We start from the raw sequence: 19,373 nt of genomic DNA, 5'->3' as shown, positions 1-19,373 counted from the left end.
AAATTTGCTTTCATTCAAGCGCAAGTCAACCCAAACGTATTTTTTTCAAGAATATTTTCCCAGCAGGCCCACTAGTTGAAACATGGCATTCTGATTAATTTTGCGTTAATATGAGTTAAGCGGAAAAATCCACCCCTTTTTAGCCATCTCAGGGGCTGCCATTTTGTCTTCTGTCGACTGAAAATGACATCACAACTGCTCACAACGACCAATCATGGCTGACCTGTTTTCTGAATCTGAACCGTGATTAGTCGTTGTGAGCAGTTGTGATTTCATTTTCAGTTGACAGAAGACAAAATGGGCGCCCCTAAAAAACGAGTGGATTAACACTTATTCCACAAACGCAATATTTATCAGAGTGCCCCATTTCAACTAGTGGGCTTGCATAGAATATATTCTTAAAAAAGACAAGTTTGTGCGTTGACTTCACCTTTAAGGTGTAAATAAAAACAAGGTGAGGTTAGGTGTCCTCCATTTCACCAAAAACAACGTTTAAGTGACACCAAATGTGGGGAATGAATAAAATATGGGTAGGTTCTGTTGAAGTGGTTGGGGGATAAGAAATTTGTCAGGTGAGCTGATGGATTATTTGGTAATTAAATTGAATGGGCGGGGCACGGTGTTCGACTGGTTAGCACGTCCGCCTCACAGTTCAGAGGTTGTGGGTTCGATCCCGGCCTGCCTGTGTGGAGTTTGCATGTTCTCCCCATGCCTGCGTGGGTTTTCTCCGGGTTCTCCGGTTTCCTCCCACATTCCAAAAACACGCATGGTAAGTTGATTGGACTCTCTAAATTGCCCCTAGGTGTGATTGTGAGTGCGGATGTTTGTCTCTGTGTGCCCTGCGATTGGCTGGCAACCAATTCAGGGTGTCCCCCGCTTACTGCCCGAAGACAGCTGGGATAGGCTCCAGCACGCCCCGAGACCCTTGTGAGGATAAGCGGTATTGATAATGGATGGATGGATAAATTGAATGGACTAATTCCTAGTAGCAACATTGAATTGAACTGGGGAAATTGACCTTGATTCTAAGTTCTCGGCTCCAAATTTAGACACTAGAGGTCGCCATTGCTTTAACACAAGACCACAATTCATGCAGAGGGACAGGATCAACCCAACATTGGTTGAGCACCAGGTTGAAGAAATGTCATTGTTATGGGTACAATGAGAGTTAAACGCTCAACCTTACAATAAATTGAACAAATATTAGTTTCACATTGGGAAAACATGGATAGCCTCAAGGTGTTGTGTGTACCCTGAATTTCCATGATTTTGTGATATCCATTTGCTATTTATGTGTTTGTGTTAGTCAGATCTTTATATATATATATATATATATATATATATATATATATATATATATGTATGTATATATATATATGTATGTATATATATACAATGTATATATATATATATACAATGTGTATATATATATATATACAATGTGTATATATATATATATATGTATATATATATATATATACATATGTATATGTATATATATATATATACATATGTATATGTATATATATATATATACAATGTATATATATATATATTGTATATATATATATACAATGTATATATATATATATACATTGTATATATATATATATACAATGTATATATATATACAATGTATATATATATATATACAATGTATATATATATATACATACAAAGATAACTCTGACCTATATTGACAAGAAAATCATTAAATTAATTAACAATCTCCACTTTATCATCAATGATAGAATTGTCTTTTTGAACAATATTAGTTGGAAAATTTCTATGATGGCGATTTCTAATTAGCTCATTAAGAACACTCCATGTAGTCTTGATGTGTTTTTTTTTTTTATACATTTGCAGTAGCTGGTCATAATAATCTCTCTTTTGTTGTCTCAAAATAGATATTAATCTATTTTTATATTTCTTATACTTGTCTTCCTTTTGCTTTGTTCGATATTTCATAAATTCCCTATATAGCCTATTTTTCTTTTTACAAGCTTTTTTCAAACCTTTTGATAACCATGGTTTCCCCTTTTTCATAGAACGAAGAAAACAGAGTGAGACAATCATAATATTAAAACAAAAAAAACTGTGTGGGTGCGATAGTGTAGAAAACATTATGATAAACAGAATGATAGTGTATTAGAGGTTAAAAGCAGATTTAAAATGGTGGGTTTGAAAAGGGAAAGTAGGTTTTCATCCGTCTGTGTTCTGTTCGTCACTGACGGATTCACATTTTGCGGGCGCTTTTTTTGGAGGGGGGGGGGGGGGGGGCTGACGGACTGACTGACCGACTGATGAACTAACGATTTCAATTCGGTTTATCACAAATAATGACGGACTGACGAATGACAGACAGGTACCCCAGCCGCTGACAGATGACCAATGACGGACCAGCAAAATTTAGTAAAATGCCCACCTCTGCAAATGAGTATAAACAGGGCCTGCTCCGGACTTCCGGCATGGTGGAGATGTGAGTGGTAGCATAATTCACCAGCTTCCAGTAGGTCAGAGTCCAATGAACTGCAAGAGCACATTCAAACACAGCTTGCAGATTTGGAGTCACGTTCAAAGAGAAATAATATCCACATTCATGGTATGATGAAAGGAGCAGTGGGAGACAACATCATTAACTTTCCTGAACGATTGATAAAATCTGAGGTGGCACTCCTCTGGGGATACAACGATGCAAGTGATGGGCAAAAGAACAGAGACTCAGAAAAGTGCGGCGAGTAATTGGCCAAAAAGCCAAGTGTGGTTCGAAGTGCGTTTGGTGATGTCAGCGATGGCGTTCGAGCCGTCCTGAATCACCATATTGGCCGTGACTGATTCAGGTTTGGAGTAGACCATGTGTCATTTGAACCATAAAAGGTGCAGCTAAACGCGATGGAGTCCCCTGCACATCATGTGTTGTTTGGCTAGCTGGCTGTACTTGCAAGTATTTGAAACTTGAATATGGAATCATCATTAAAAGAGCAAGTATTCCCAGGTTTGGGAGTTCTTTGACCTCATCACCCCCAATAAGGTTTGTCTTATAAGAATCAATTATATCATTAAGATTTTATACATTTCACAATTGACACAAAATTGCATAGCTCGTTATGGACACACAAGGGGTGCAAAATACACATCATAGAATAAACATTTGTGCGCGGGTGCGTTGCCACAAGGTGAAGTGTCTCTTGTGTTCAAGAGAGCTGCGGCATTAGGGGAACACCTCGGCAATGCTGAGGCACCAGAGAGCCCTGCATCAAGAGAATCATGCCAGGTGGTTCAAGGTTTTATAAGCTATTTTGAGTGCGATGGAAATACGCATTACACATGTGGAAACTTCACATACGAAATATATAAATAATGTTTTTGGGCCCTGAAAGCTATGGTGGAAAAGAAGTACAGTGTAATGATTCCAAGGAGAAGGCCAAAGCCACTGTGAGTACATCACCTGCTGTGAGCTTAACATTCGACATGTGGGCCTCCATAAATGCATTCTTTGCTGTCACAGCCCAGCCTGTTGATGAAAACACCCAGTTGAATTCTGTTGTGCTGGGTGTGACACACTTCCCAGCATCACACACTGCATTGAATTTGGCTCCTGCGTAAAAAGACCTTTTACAGTTGGGCATCAGTGACAGGGTCACGCGCCAAGTCACAGACGGAGCTGCCAATACTGTACAGTGGACGTGCTGCAATTTACACTCCACGTAGATTTGCTTTTATTATGGTCACAAGTTTTATTTTTAAAAATCCATTCCAGGTTTTAACTGATTGTTAATACGAGAACATGAATTTATTCAGATTTATCTGAATGAATTATGGAACCAATATTGTCCTTCGACTCGTGACACCAAGTTAATCTTCGTTACTTTCACCACACGCTCTTGTACTACTCATCCGTCTCCTGACTTTTAACGTTTGTAAAATGGTTCCTGGCATGAAGAGGTCAGAGGTCAAAATTGTATGTATTTGTGCTTTCTTCATACTGTGATAAATTGTGCACTTCATTCAATGCCAAAGTCAGACAAAAACAGCCAAAAGCAGTTTAGGGCTTGGCTTCACATGGTGACATTATTAGGGAGGAGTTTGAGTCACATGTTGACAATGTTCTGTCGGAGCTTGAATGCAGAAGAAGGAGCAGAGTTGACAGAAATTCATTCAGCATGTTGCTCTCAGCTTGGTCACTGTTCGTTTGTGACAAATCAACACCAAGTGGGACGAGACAAAGATGATGTTTCGACAAATCACAATGCCCTGCTGCGACTCTGGAGGTCACTCTTGTTCTCCTCACAGCAATGCCCAACTTTGTGTGCATGTGTGATTCCACTGCAACCGGAAGTGAAGGCCCCGCCTCCTCAACTACAAGTCAGCATTCATGCAGACTGCTTGTGCAGCGATGAGTCGTGTGCTTCTATGTGTGTTGATGGCTGCTTGGAGCCTTGATAAGGTCCGAGGTCAACGTGAGGTCACTGCTACTTTACTTACTGTCAGACCACCTTTGTTACCTTCTGACAGGAAGCAGCGGCCAGATGGGAAGTCTCCGCAGTGGAGGGAGCAACAGTGACGCCGGACTGCAGCTACGACAGAGCGGCGAGCAACGACTACATCTTCTGGTACAAACAAGAAGCGAACGCAGCGCCCGAGTTCATCCTGAGCTGATTCAAGCTCAATCAGTGTTAAAGTAAGCTGACAGTTTTCGCTGCAGCATAAACGTCAGTGTCCTGCAAGCTCATCCGCATATCAAGCGTCTTAAGTCCAGTGACTCGGGAGTCTTCTACTGCACCCTGCAGCCCACGCTGACATCAGTGGTGTGCCTGCACAAAAACACCTGCACATGTCTTTTGTCATGCACTGTAACAAATTTCTGCACATTTACGATGAAATTACAACAATATCTTAGAGGGTTTTTTTATTATTATAATTGTAGAATGTTTTTAAATATTCATCCATAGCATGTAAATTGACCGTTAAAGGGGACGTCAACCCAAAAATATTTGTTTCAAGAATATGTTCCCAGCAGGCCCACTAGTTGAAACACGGCATTCTGATTAATTTTGCATTTGTGGAATATAAGTTAAGCAGCAAAATGCACTCATTTTCAGCATCTCTGGGGCGGCCATTTTGTCTTCTGTCGACTGAAAATGACATCACAACTGCTCACAACGACCAATCACGGCTCAGATTCAGAGAACAGGACAGCCAACAACAGGGCGCTTTGAGTGTGTGACAGGAAAGTGATGTTTAAATTAGATGAATTTTTTTTTTTTTTTTTTTTTTTTTTTTTATAAAAACTGGCGTGTACGGGGACTTCCAGTTAGATGGCATGTTGGAGTAGTCGCTCGCCTTGGTGCTCCTGACTTTATAACTCCTCCGTTGAAAATTACTCACCAACTGCAACCACAGTGACGTTTGTTTCGGTTGATCTTTCGTCGAACTTTGATACACCTGCCGAAATGACAAGCAGAACTACGAGGAATCAGAAGACAAGGAAAGAGGACATCAATGCTACTAACGAGCCTATCATGGCTATTCTAAAAGCTACCCTCGAAGTGCACAGAACATCTCTCTCCGCTGAATTTAGACCATCAACTGAACGCCTGGAAACCAAGTTGGACAACATTCAAACCTCTATTGCTAACACGAGCATCAGATTGTGTCTCTGGAAACTTCGGCGACAGCAACAGGTGAAGAAATGCAAGGTTTGGTTGCTAAACTAACGACAGTGGTGGAGGATAATCCTAAACTGAGAGCTAAGTGTTGGATTTTGACCCACTGCCATAAGTGAGCACAGTCTATTTTTTTTTCAGTTAACCATCTTTATTGAGCAACTCCCGCATAGCACCTAATGCATAATCTAGTGCATAGCGCCCTTGCCTGGTGAACTCCTCCATCTGCAGTCACATCCTGTTAGTTGCCTGTAAGTTGATTGGACTGTCTAAATTGCCCCTAGGTATGATTGTGAGTGCGGATGTTTGTCTCTGTGTGCCCTGCGATTGGCTGGCAACCAATTCAGGGTGTCCCCCGCCTACTGCCCGAAGACAGCTGGGATAGGCTCCAGCACGCCCCGCGACCCTTGTGAGGATAAGCGCTATCGATAATGGAGAACAGCACTATTTCACTGAACAAAAATGAAAATATGAAAATAAATATTTGCAAAATAACTGCCTGAATATTTATTTTACCTGGTTAATGGGACTTCTCTCGAACCTTTACGCACAGCGTCTGCAAATCGGGGCTGGGAAGTCATTTTCATCTTTCCGAAGGACTCTAAGCTGCTGTCTTTTTAAGAAAAAACAATTTTGTGTGTCTCTAAGTGTTCATATTACATTATAAATGCGACATCGGTCTCTTGTGTGGTCTTCTTGTGTGAACATAATTGCGCCCCTAAAGTGACTCACATAGCAAAAGAAGAGGTGGTCGACGTCACTCATGACGTTGTGTTTTCGGGAGTAAATGTGGTGCATCATGTCGGGGCATTTCGACAGTAGAGCGATTCAGCCAGAGGTAGAAATACAGTAGTGATACAGTAGTTGGGGGGAAATGATGAGGCGAGGCTTATTCAATCTCTTTTTTGTTTTTGTTTTTGTTTTTGCTTTTTCAATCTCATTTCACGGAGACGTTACTAAAGATGACGTCACGTCATAACCGCGCGTAAAAAATAGCCGCTCGAGCTGTGCCTGAATCACTGCTATCACCATAAATGTCCACTTTATGTTTCATGTTTCAAGTGGGATTAAATTCAACAGTCAAATATAAAGTCAATACTGTTACTCAATACAACTGCAGAGTCGTTGTCAGCACTGATCCCTTCGCCCGCAGCGCATTTTGGGCTCCTGACGTCAATGTCGGATGTATGTGACCTGGCGGTTCAGACTGTGGTCGCATTGCAAAACACAATCCAATATGTACCCGCGGGTTGCCGACCCCTGGGTTAGCACATCTGCCTCATAGTGCAGAGGTTGAGGATTCGAATCCGGGCTCCGGCCTTCATTTGCATACCTGTCAACCCCGGGCTGTGCTGAATCTTACAAAAAATGTAATTTGCCCGTACATTTCATTATATAATCTTACACAGTATCTATACATAATTGTACACAGTGTTTATCGCTCAGCGTGAGAGGTGGGGGAAACGGAACAGATATTTCTATATAGAATCTTACACGTGGGGAACTTTGCTGGTGAAAGTCGGCCGAAGTTTGCAGTCGGAATCGCTAATGGACGCTCCGGATTTACTGCCGGATTAGAGCCAAAATGGGCAAGACGAGATCGGTCTAACAAAAAACGAGTTTTTATTTATTTATTTTCACGTACAAAAATTGTTATACGGTGTACACAATTTGAAATGATCAAAAAAATGTATGAAATATGGGGGGAAACGTACAAGTTGATAGGTATGCATTTGTTAAATTTTCATGCTCTCCCCATGCCCGCGTGGTACTGAGGTTTCCTCCCACAATCTTAAATCATGCATGGTAGGTTGATTGAACACACTGAATTGTCCCTACTAAGTGTGATTGTGTGTGAATGGTTGTTTATGTGTGCCGTGTGATTGGCTGGTGACCAGTTGAGGGTGTACCCCGCTTGCTGCCCAAAGACAGCTGGGATAGGCTGGAGCAGTATCGATAATGGATGGCTGGATGAAAAGGGGTAAATAAATGTTGAAATAAAAATACTAAAATATTGAAAAAAATAAAAAATAAAGTGAAAAATAAATACTTAATGGAACATCCATCCATGCATTATCTATACCGCTTATCCTCACAAGGGTCGCGGGGCATGCTGGAGCCTATCCCAGCTGTCTTCGGGCAGTAGGCGGGGACACCCCGAATTGGTTGCCAGCCAATCGCAGGGCACACAGAGACAAACATCCGCACTCACAATCATACCTAGGGGCAATTTAGAGTGTCCAATCAACTTAATCATGCATGTTTTTGGAATGTGGGAGGAAACCGGAGTTCCCAGAGAAAACCCACGCAGGCACGGGGAGAACATGCAAACTCCACACAGGGAGGCCGGAGCCGGGATGGAACCCACGACCTCTGAACTGTGAGGCGGACGTGCTAACCAGTCGACCACCGTGCCGCCTTGATGGAACATTTCATTGTTTATTTGTAAAATTTGGGAAAACTACAACATTTCACTCAGATTGAGTTCTTTCCTACACATTTTTAATCAATCTTGATTTGAATTTATTTAACATGGAAAATATCTCTTTGGGCGAAAAAATATATTGTGCAAAACAACAGATTGGATTTGAAATATGGGAGTAAAAACATCTCCAAAATGTCATCACTGACTTTGGGTCGTAACATGAGGCGGAAGTGGAATTATTTGCAGAGGAATTGTATCCCTTGTCCAAAAGTAAGGAGACAAGTTCTCACTGTCAGACCAACGTGGCCAAAACAAAAGAAGCCTTTTGCACAATTTGGTGTTTGTAAGAGATTCAGAGAATGAAACAGATTTTGCATTCATATCCACTTGAACTCGGATGCTCTGCGGCTTCACTGGCTGATTACGGGATCCCAAGAGCTCAACACACCTTTTGTAGGTACCATTAAAATAACCAATGCCCCATGTCCACCTACCGGACTGGAGAGTGGCACAGTCGACTGCCCCACTCGCTCCTGATGTTCGTGTACTAGTGTGTGGGACCTCCGTGTGTGGGCACGCTTGAACGAACCATGGCGATAAATAAGTATCTGGCGAGAATTATGTCGTATTTTGGAGATAAGGCCGACCAAGCGTGAATAAATGTCACTTTACTAAATCGTTCAAAAGTTTATTATTGAACATTCTAAATTCAGTTGAATAAGAAATCGAAATCATGAAATGGCCGATGTAGTTCTGTTTTATATCTGATATCTTGTCAAAACATTATGAAAGTCAATACAAATCAAAACGAGTCATCCATCCATTATCTATACCGCTTCTCCTCACAAGGGTCGCGGGGCGTGCTGGAGCCTATCCCAGCTGTCTTCGGGCAGTAGGCGGGGGACACCCTGAATTGGTTGCCAGTCAATCGCAGGGCACACAGAGACAAACATCCGCGCTCACAATCACACCTAGGGGCAATTTAGAGAGTCCAATCAACTTACCATGCATGTTTTTGGAATGTGGGAGGAAACCGGAGTACCCGGAGAAAACCCATGCAGGCACGGGGAGAACATGCAAACTCCACACAGGGAGGCCGGGGCCGGGATCGAACCCACGACCTCCAAACTGTGAGGCGGACGTGCTAACCAGTCGACCACCGTGCTGCCCCAAAACGAGTCATTTTAAGCATATTTTGTTCATTTGTGGATCTTCTAGCAAATATGCTTGTTTCTTTTTAAGGTGTACATAAACATTTTCAAACAGTTATTTTCAGTGAAACCCACTAGCTTTTATTCTACATTTTATTATAATTAATGGCCTAAATGTTCAACATTATTATAGTCTTAAAGTTAGGCTTTAAGTAATTAATAGCCTTGACGTCGGGCTTTATTGTATTGAATGTAAACTGACAACTGAAAACAGCAATTCAAGTTTTGAGAAAAAAAATTATTCACAAAGGTGATCCACTTTTTCTGACTCTTCAGTTATAATAAATGATAACAAATGAAAAATACAATGCTTAATAAAAAGGAGAAATTAAGGAAAAATATTTACATTTTACATGGTTCTACATTCACTGCAGCCTGGGGCCACTACGCGACAGTTGGGCCACAAGAAAAAGGAATCGCAAACAACATCAAGAGGTCTGGACAGCCAGAAAAGCTGTTAACAGGCAACTTAACGGTGCAATTTAACAAACTTGTTCTACCTTCGCCCACATATCAAAAAAGACATGGCAGAGGAACACCAGGTAAGAGTCAATTCATACAATATATTGAGATGTCCTTTTTTTCTCAAAACATTGTATATTGTACTGTATGCATACATTCATTTATATTTTTGGTGTTGCAGTTCCCTTCTTCCAAGGCATCAACATCACATGCACAGCTACCAGCAATTTTCTCTTATAGTGAAGTGGAGGACAAATCCATGCAATTCACCAGCACTGTTCATGGGCACAAGGGAGCGAAGGAGGGCAGCAGGCAGATCAGCCGCGATGCCTCCACCATCCGTCCGGCCGCTGATGAGCTACTTTCACAGGTGTCAACCCACCGCCAGAATGTGGCATCATTGTTTTGGGATTCAAACGAGCATCGTCAGGGTGCCTTGCAGAGAGGCCTCTGCTGGTAAAAACAAGTCTTTGTGTGGAAAATACCCCATACACACCCCATTCAGTTGTAAAAAGGTAGTCAGGACGAAAGTATTTGGGGAATGTTTGAAATGATGGCATTGTCTGTGGGGGGGCAGGTGGTGTCGTAAGCCCCCACCTCTGTTTCCAATATGTATGAAGGATTTTCCACACAAAGGCTTGTTTTTGGGCAGAGGCCTCTCTGCAAAGAACCATAACGACGGTCATTTGCATCCTAAAAGAGTGATACCGCATTCCGGTGGTGGGCACATCTCCTACTTCATTGTGAACAGAAATGGATGCAATTAGTGACTTTTTGTGTTACAGCTTTTGACCCGAAATGACGAAGTTATGCAGCAGAGACTGGGACAACACGTATCCTTCTCCAGCCTCAAGACTGAGGTCAAGAGCTTCGCCCAGTATCTCTCCACCCTCACGATGAAAACTGCAGAAGGCCAGGCTTGGCGAGACGACAGCAATCAGGCGCTGGACCTTACTCAAGACTTTAGTAGTCGACTTTTCCTTCAGCAGCAGCAAGCAACTCAGCAGCAGTTCCCATATCAGTTGCAGCAGTATAGTTTCCACAGTAGCAACCGCAATACCCGCAGCAGCAGTAGCGGCAAGGGCCCGTGCAAGGCGCGCCATCGCTGCCGGTACCGAGGTAGCAGCCATGCTTGGAGCGCACCCGAGGCAACAGCGTGTACTGTTATTACACGCAAGACAAAATCGCTTTTTCTCGCTTGATTTAGACGGCCGAAATATATAAACATGGTGAACCGTTGCTGTGTTAGGGGGTGCAGTAATGCCACCCACGATTGCAAAGGAAGAAAATTTAACAACGGACTTAGTTTTTATAGGTTTCCTGCTTGGCGAAAGATCAAAGTTAGGTAAAGTTAGCAAGGGGCGAAGAGCGCTATGCTCGTGAAAGTCGACCGAAGTTTACTGTCGCTATCGCTAACGGACGCTCCGGATTAGAGCCGCAATGGGCAAGACGAGATCAGTCTCACAAAAAAAATAGTTTTTAAATTTTTTTCCCCGTACAAAAATTGTTATAAGGCGTACACAATTTGAAATGATCAAAAAACATAAAAAATACGTGGAAAACGTATAAGTTGACAGGTATGTGGTAGAGATTCTAAAGATGTCCCACACAAGGACATGAAGAATTTGTCCAATATTAGAATCAGTCTGGTAATTACTGACTCTAGATGGATGGCTTTATATTAACCAATATGTTAGCCATATGTTAGTCAAGTGATTATTGTATTGCATATTCATGGTTTTATCTGAATCAGTATATTAGTGATATATGGATCAGATAGTAATTCTGTTGCACAAGTGAGGATAAGCAGTATAGAGAATGGATGGATGGATGTTTATAAGGGCATTACACATTTATGGTCATCATACACAATCAGCTGAATATCTTTACACATAAGCAGTCATATAACATAATCAATATTCAAGGGAGAAAGAAAACTATTATCTTGTGTACATTTATGGTCATCACACACAAACAGCTTGAAGGATATGGATGACTTTATATTAGGCAATATGTTAGCTATATGTTAGTCAAGTGATTATTGTATTGCATATGGATAATCATGGTTTTATGTGAATCAGTATATTAGTGATACATGGATCAGATAGTAATTGTGTTACACGTGAGGATAAGCGGTATAGATAATGGATGGATGGATGTTTAATATGGCATTACGCATTTATGGTCATCATACACAATCAGCTAAAGCCTGGGACAAGAAGCGGCTGGACAAACTGGTCAGGTCAGCTCTGTCCTGGGCTGCTCCCTGGACTCGGTGGACTCAGTGGGGGACAGGAGGATGATGGCCAAGCTATCATTAATGCTGGACAACCCGGACCACCCCCTCCAGGGCACCCTAACAGCACTCCACAGCTCCCTCACAGTGCAAAGGAGAGATTCCGCCGCTCCTTCTTGCCTGCTGCTGTCAGACTCTTTAACAAGAACATTCTGTAGTCTCTACAAACTGGCGGACATTAGTGCAATTGTGCAGTCCTGCACCTGAGCTTATATTGTGCAATACTCAACATACCCCACTTCTGTTAGTCTAGTTTTATTTTTATCAAATGCTGTTCCTTATATTTCACTGCAGCACTGCAGCACTGTCACTTACTTAGAGTATCTTTCCTCTGTACTATGTAGAGGCTAAAATGAGTGTGTCTTCATACTTTATATGTAGATGTATGTTGGTGTGTATATACATGTGTATATACACATAGTTACTACGTATATTTACATAGGTTTGATTCTGAATGTTTGCTGTTGATGTTATACATTAATGGCTACATTATGCCACCGTCTCTGTGTGACCTATATCTTTGCTGCTGTAACACAGAAAATTTCCCCACTGTGGGATCAATAAAGGCCTTCTTCTTCTTCTTAAATATCTTTACACATAAGCAGTCATATATAACATAATCAATAGTCAAGGGAAAACTCTTGTCTTGTGTCACGCACACACACGCGCGTACACATGCGCACACACTAACAGGAATTCATACTGTTGGAGTTGTTTGGGTCACTAGGGCGCAAGCCGAATTCTCAATTCACAAAAACAACTCAATGCGTGTTCATTTTATCTTCAAGAAGGCATCTAAATATAAATAAAGACTCACACAAGTTGATTAAATCTTCCGTCTGTTTCTTTCAGTCTCTGAAGTTCAGGAATCTGACAAAAGTCAAGGTGGGCTGCTTTCCTGAACAGAGAAGTGGTTCAATTTGCAGTACAAATGGCGACATCTGTTGTTGATTAGGTGACAGTGCTACACACACACGCTTCGCCGCCTCCGCCCAATTTCCAGCAGCCAATCAAATCGTAGCAGGGCGTGTCCTGCCTGACTCCCGCCGCACAGCTTCTCCTGTGCTGGGGTTTTCATTACGTAACAAATCGCCTTCTGCTAAATCATTCTGTCCGATTTAGTGCCGAACGGACTGCAGCCTCCACAAAGGACGTCCATCACTACTTTAAAAGACTACGACAATATTTATCAAGTCTTTGTGTCCGGATTAACTCATCGAGGTGCACGATGATGCTTCTCGGCCTAGTTATTATCTTATTTTAGTTTAGCTTAGTTTAGCTCGCTAGCCTCTAACAAAAAGAAGCACACGACTCATTGTCAAGCAGAATTTGCTGGGATTATCGTGTGAACATGAGTGAAAGGACACCAAAATCCGAGGAGGAACTTTGTGAAATAAAAGAAGAGAAGGAGCAACATCTTCAACAGCTGGGCGAAGTTTGCAGTCAGCCTCGTGTTATGCTACACGGAGCAGGTTTGTACACTTCTTCCTCTGATTTGCTTTGTAAAGAACGACTTTCTACCGTTAATAACATGCATGTCACATGTGTTCGTATTTCAATGTAATCTTCTTCACTCTATGGTAATGACCGCCAGATTAATCCTTGCATGGTGTTCGTATTTTTGTTACTCAGCCAGCGTTGATGGTCTGGTGGACCCGCTAGGCTAGAGCACGGGTCGGCAACCTTTCATACTCAAATAGCCATTTCGACACGGTTTCCACGGAAAAGGAAGCCCTGGGAGATGCAAACATACAGATTGACATTAACCTCCTAAAAAAAACGTTAGCTTGTTTGAGTTCCCAGGCACCGCTACGTTCAAGTTGTATAGTAACTTATTGCATACTCACATATTACTCCCTACAAAATACATTAAATCAGTAATTTGACGCTTTAATTGATTAAAAGACAATAAAAACCAAGCCGGCGACATCCGTGTACTTCAAAGTCCGTGCTCATCGTGCCTCCAGTTTTTGAAACGTCACACTAGCAAACACACCTGCCCCATACAATGCAATACAATACATCTTAATTTTGGCGACAACACCTTTACAAAACGCCTTCTTTCATGTTTATAGCCATGAGTAATGCAGCAAACAATGATCCAATTAACCGCGTCTAAAGTGCATATTAAAATGAAACGGAGACCTACCTCACGACACACGAAGCATCTCATCGATCCATATTAAAAAAGCCAACGTAATCCAGCGAACCTTACTACAGTAAGTGTTCTCTAATTTGTGATATACTTTTCAGTCATCGCCCAGCCCTAACATTACATGTATACACTTTTTGTGATGAAAAAAATACATACAATAACAGTTACAATTATTGCCAACTATATTAAAACTCTTTTTATAATGAAAAAAATACAGCAACTTTAAAAAGCCTTTATGAAATTGCATACACTTTTTAGGCATTGAAATCTTTGAATGTTCAACAGCATATCGTCGCAGTCCTGTGAAAAACACTTATCTCCAATTTTGGAAACTTTTTTAATTTTCACTTTAATGCGTTGTCTGTAACGCGGAAACATGATTCATGTAAAAATAAGAAAATGAAAAAAATGGAAATAAGTGCTTTTCGCATGACAGCGACGATATGATAAATCTCGCTATTTAAGTTTGCAGTTTTTGGCTAAAAAGACTGCTTTCTTCCTTGTCAAAGAAACATTCACAGTCGGATGATTCCGTTTTAAGTGCGTTATGTTAGACATGCTCCTTGCAACATAGCCGCCAATCTCCATTTAGCAATGTCGGCACACAACTTTGGGACTTATCCACGTACCTTTCCCCATCGGCGATTTTAACAGGAAAGCCAAATGTTCCCGAGCCGCAGTGTAGCGGGGTGACTTTTGGGCTCTGGCTTGTTTGCGTATGCCATAATAATGCCATTTATCCATACATTTATGATTTATCACGGCTTCTGGCGTACTGGCTCCTCATCTCATGAAAGTGGCCAAAAACTTTGACTGACTAAGAAGACATGATGCACGTTTTTGAGACAAATAACATGCACTTCAATCGGACACTAATAATTTTCCCAAGCCACGCAGAGCCGCAACATAAGGATGAAAGAGCCGCATGTGGCTCTGGAGCCACGGATTGCCGACCACTGTCTTAGAAGGAATTGGCACATTTACAGTACTGACAAATTCATTGAAATGTCTGTAAAACAACAACAAAAAAGTAATTGCATCATACACTATCGAACTGAGTCATACTATATTGAATCGTAATCTCACTGAGTCGAACCGAACCGAATTATTCCACTTTCAAATCGAACTGTCCTTGAATCGTTTCGCATCTAACATATCGAAAATAGTATCAAATCGTCTTTCGTGGAGAGATGCACACCCCTAGTATCCATCACTACCCGAATGCACGATTATTGTATGGAATTTTCAGTAGGATACTCAAATACTGAAATATTTGATAGATGCAGCCCTACATTCTCTATACTGTCATATTTTTATTGTTTTATAAAACCCTTGCTTCAGGTCCCTGGTATTAACTGGAAAAAAATGCTCCTCAAAAGAAGTCATTGATTGGCAAAATTGCATCAAAGGAAAAAAAAGTTATTTCAAGCCTTGGTTTGTTTTCTTGTGTCCTGCAGATGTTAGTGAAAACTATCTTTGTCCTGAGCAACACATTAAAAAGGAGGAAGAGGAGGAGGATATCACAAAATCACCACTGACTTTTGTCCCTTTAAAGACTGAAGATGAAGACAAGGGTGAGCGTGAGGAGGACAGAGGGGCGGAGCCTCCAAGCAGCAGCTCAAGTCAACACATGACACCCGATGGCGATGCAGACCACTGGGGACCAGCACAAGCACACAGTGATAACAAATCTCACTCTCCTGACACTGACACTGACACTGATTTTGATGATGATGATGATGAACAAGCTAATGGTGGTAGGGCATGTCACACTGACAACAAATGCTGGGAATGTTCTCAGTGTGGGAAAACATTAAGTTCAAAGTCGTCTTTTGAAGTGCACACAAGAACACACAGTAGAGAAAAACTTTTTACCTGCTCAGTTTGTGGCAAACGCTTCTCTGTAAAGTCAAGTTTAACAAAACACACAAGAACCCACAGTGGAGAAAAACCTTTTTCCTGCTCAGTTTGTGGAAAATGCTTCTCTGTAAAGTCAAGTTTAACAGAACACACAAGAACACACGGTGGAGAAAAACCTTTTTACTGCTTGGTTTGTAGCAAAAGCTTCTCTGTAAAGTCTTATTTAACAAAACACACAAGAACACACAGTGGAGAGAAACCTTTTTCCTGTGCAGTTTGTGGCAAATGCTTCTCTCAAAAGTCAAGTTTAACAGAACACACAAGAACACACAGTGGAGAAAAACCTTTTTCCTGCTCAGTTTGTGGCAAAAGCTTCTCCGTAAAGTCCAATTTAACAAAACACACAAAAACACACAGTGGAGAAAAACCTTTTTCCTGCTTAGTTTGTGGCAAATGCTTCTCTCAAAAGTCAAGTTTAACAGAACACACAAAAACACACAGTGGAGAAAACCCTTTTTCCTGCGCAGATTGTGGCAAAAACTTTTCTCGAAAGTCACGTTTAACAGAACACACAAGAACACACAGTGGAGAAAAACCTTATTCTTGCTCATTTTGTGGGAAATGCTTCTCTATAAAATCAAGTTTAACAGAACACACAAGAACACACAGTGGAGAAAAACCTTTTTCCTGCACAGTCTGTGGCAAAAAATTCTCTAATAAATCAGTTTTAAGAGTGCACACGAGAACACACACTGGGAAGAAACCTTTCAGTTGCAGTGTTTGTTCTAAAAGATTCTTCACTAAACAGCATGTTGAGAAACACAAATGTGCTGGTGAAAATAGCAGCGATCCTTGAAGCTTAAAAAAAGTGTACATTATCTTTTATAAAATGTGAAATAATATTGAATTCTGTAAAGATCTTTCAAAGACACAAAGCCAATTTTATCAGTGACAAAAGAACCATTGCGTCTTAGTGATGGTGAATTTTTTTTAAGTATATCAAACATGTAAATGAAATCAGATGTCATAATTCTTTACCTGTAACAACGTTTGTGAATGTTATACTGTTCAGTTGTGTTTTTAATCCTGCATCATTGAAAAAGAGTGAGAAGAAACTGCTTTTGAAATCACAGCCCTTTTCCATAATCATCAATAAAATCACGTGGTCTAATTGCTACTCAACTGGTCTTCATCACACTGTGTGAAAATGGCAAAAAAAAGTACAGAACCTGAAGGTGAATCATAAGAAGAACAAGAAAGAGAAATGCAAGTAGTCCCAGTATGGCGATGGACAACGTCTATGATGTCAGCCAGCTTGTCTTTCATACTTGGCAGGACGGCTTTACGTCTTCATAACTTCCTCTCGAACATTTTCCTGGTTAGATTCAGGCACCCCCAGCAGCTTTAGGTTCCATCTTCTTGTGTATGCTTTGAAGCCATCCATTCTTTTCTGCACCAACTTTACTGGATGCTTGACTGCTAAAATTCGCTTTTCAAGGTTGATCATTTTCATCGACACCTCTTTGAGATCAGTGTACAGTCTGCTTACCCGCTACCTTTCCATTCAGGTCACAGATGTTGCCATCAACGGCGTCAAACCTTTTATTTATCAAGCTCGTCAGGCTAGAGCAGTGGTGTCAAAAATGCGGCCCGCGGGCCATATCAGGCCTGCAAACAAGTTTGATCCGGCCCGCGAGGTGATGATGTAAAGTATAAAATGAGCTGCAATTTTTCATTAAACTGCTGTTCCAATTGCGTCCACTGGATGGCGCAAGAGCAATTGTGTTAGGCATGAAAACTGTTCATACCATACTGTTAGCATTATATGCTTTGTCACCCTCATTACCCCAATATGTCGCTGTCAAAAAAGAGAAAAGTGGACATAGAGTGCAGAGTGTTCCAAGAAAAATTGTCATCCAACTAATTTTTCACGAAAGTGAATGGGAAAGCAGTATGTTTGCTGTATTTACAGCATGTTGCAGTTGCACTATTTTGGATACACTGTCCTCAGGTTCCAACTTTATGTTTATAGATTTTTTGGTTGATTTGCTATTGTTTTTATTTAATTTATTTAATTTGTATATTTAACCTATTCTTGATTTGTGACTGTGACTCTTGTTTGGGCAACAGGATTTTATTATTTTTATTTACATTTCTGCCTGAGAAATGACACCCTGATATAGTTCTGTGGTCTGTGATACCGTTCTGGTTCTTTGAATCACTGAGGCATTGTGTGTTGTTGTGTTTTTGTCCTCAGAATTTTCAAAAAACTTGACTTGTTTTATTATTAATAGTGATGTTGTGTTTGTCCTATTTTGGACAGTATTAAAACAAAGAAAACAATCTGAAGTTGTTGTTTTTAAGACATATATATACCATGATTTTACCGGTCCAGCCCACTTGGGAATAGATTTTCCTCCATGTGGCCCCTGAGCTAAAATGAGTTTGACACCCCTGGGCTAGAGAGTTGAGAGTGAATATTACCGACCCAAGTGGAGCAGAAAGCATCAGATGTCTTTTTCTTAACTGCAGGAGATTTTGTAGGTGTTGCTAGTAAAGATGGAAATTCATCCTTGAAAATATGGGAGTCGTCATCCAGGTCGAGAGAATAATCATGTCCACTGCTAGCCAAAGCATTTGCCGAGCTAGCATATTCTCCTCGTGCAAGAGACCCACGGTCGCATTTTTGCCCAATACTGCAGCAAAAACAGGTAAAGATCTACAAAAAAAGTTACTTGTCGGAAGTTATAGTTACAACATTCGGAGGAACATGAATTTATGTGTACTTTTCACAAGTCTCTTATGTTAAAGCGTAGTGTATAGCGCAGGGACGGAGCCAGAATGTGGCTAATTGGTGGGCCTGGAAAAATCAGGGTGGACCTGAATATTTCTCTGACTGAGCACAATCCTCCTGTCCCGACACATTCATTCATTCATTCATTATCCATACCGCTTATCCTCACAAGGGTCGCGGGCGTGCTGGAGCCTATCCCAGCTGTCTTGGGGCAGTAGGCGGGGGACACCCTGAATTGGTTGCCAGCCAATCGCAGGGCACACAGAGACAAACATCCGCACTCACAATCACACTTAGGGGCAATATTTTTTTAGAGTGTCCAATCAACTTACCATGCATGTTTTTTGGAATGTGGGAGGAAACCGGAGTACCCGGAGAAAACACAGGCAGGCACGAGGAGAACATGCAAACTCCGCCCAGTTATTTAATAGTAATTTACTAAAAAGTGGCTTCACCCCTATTCTATAGCGTCGTAAATCACGTCCTCTAAGGCCACCATCTAGG

General features: G+C 41.3%; 1 protein-coding gene and 1 pseudogene across 1 annotated transcript; both read left to right on the top strand.

Annotated features, from left to right (window-relative positions):
• Positions 1 to 2,692: 2,692 nt before the first annotated feature.
• On the top strand, positions 2,693 to 10,966 carry LOC147132660 (uncharacterized; annotated as a pseudogene).
• Positions 10,967 to 13,077: 2,111 nt separating this feature from the next.
• Positions 13,078 to 17,252, top strand: LOC147132659 (uncharacterized). The gene is made up of 2 exons (XM_086013926.1): positions 13,078 to 13,532; positions 15,673 to 17,252. The coding sequence occupies exons 1-2, from the start codon at positions 13,412 to 13,414 to the stop codon at positions 16,929 to 16,931; spliced, it is 1,380 nt and encodes a 459-aa protein (XP_085870052.1). The 5' UTR covers positions 13,078 to 13,411; the 3' UTR covers positions 16,932 to 17,252.
• Positions 17,253 to 19,373: the final 2,121 nt, after the last annotated feature.

The sequence above is a fragment of the Filicampus tigris genome, chromosome 18, assembly GCF_054856515.1.
Source record: "Filicampus tigris isolate MCC_2025a chromosome 18, RoL_Ftig_1.0, whole genome shotgun sequence".
NCBI classification, from domain to species: Eukaryota; Metazoa; Chordata; class Actinopteri; order Syngnathiformes; family Syngnathidae; genus Filicampus; species Filicampus tigris.
The sequence above is the reverse complement of the archived record's forward strand: the minus strand, read 5'-3'. Positions and strand labels throughout refer to the sequence as shown.

Bases quoted from the DNA above. Each gene is read 5' to 3' on its own strand.
- LOC147132659 (XM_086013926.1), top strand. From the start codon at position 13,412: ATGAGTGAAAGGACACCAAAATCCGAGGAGGAACTTTGTGAAATAAAA. The intron at 13,533-15,672 runs GTTTGTACACTT...TGTGTCCTGCAG, and splicing joins TGTTATGCTACACGGAGCAG to ATGTTAGTGAAAACTATCTT.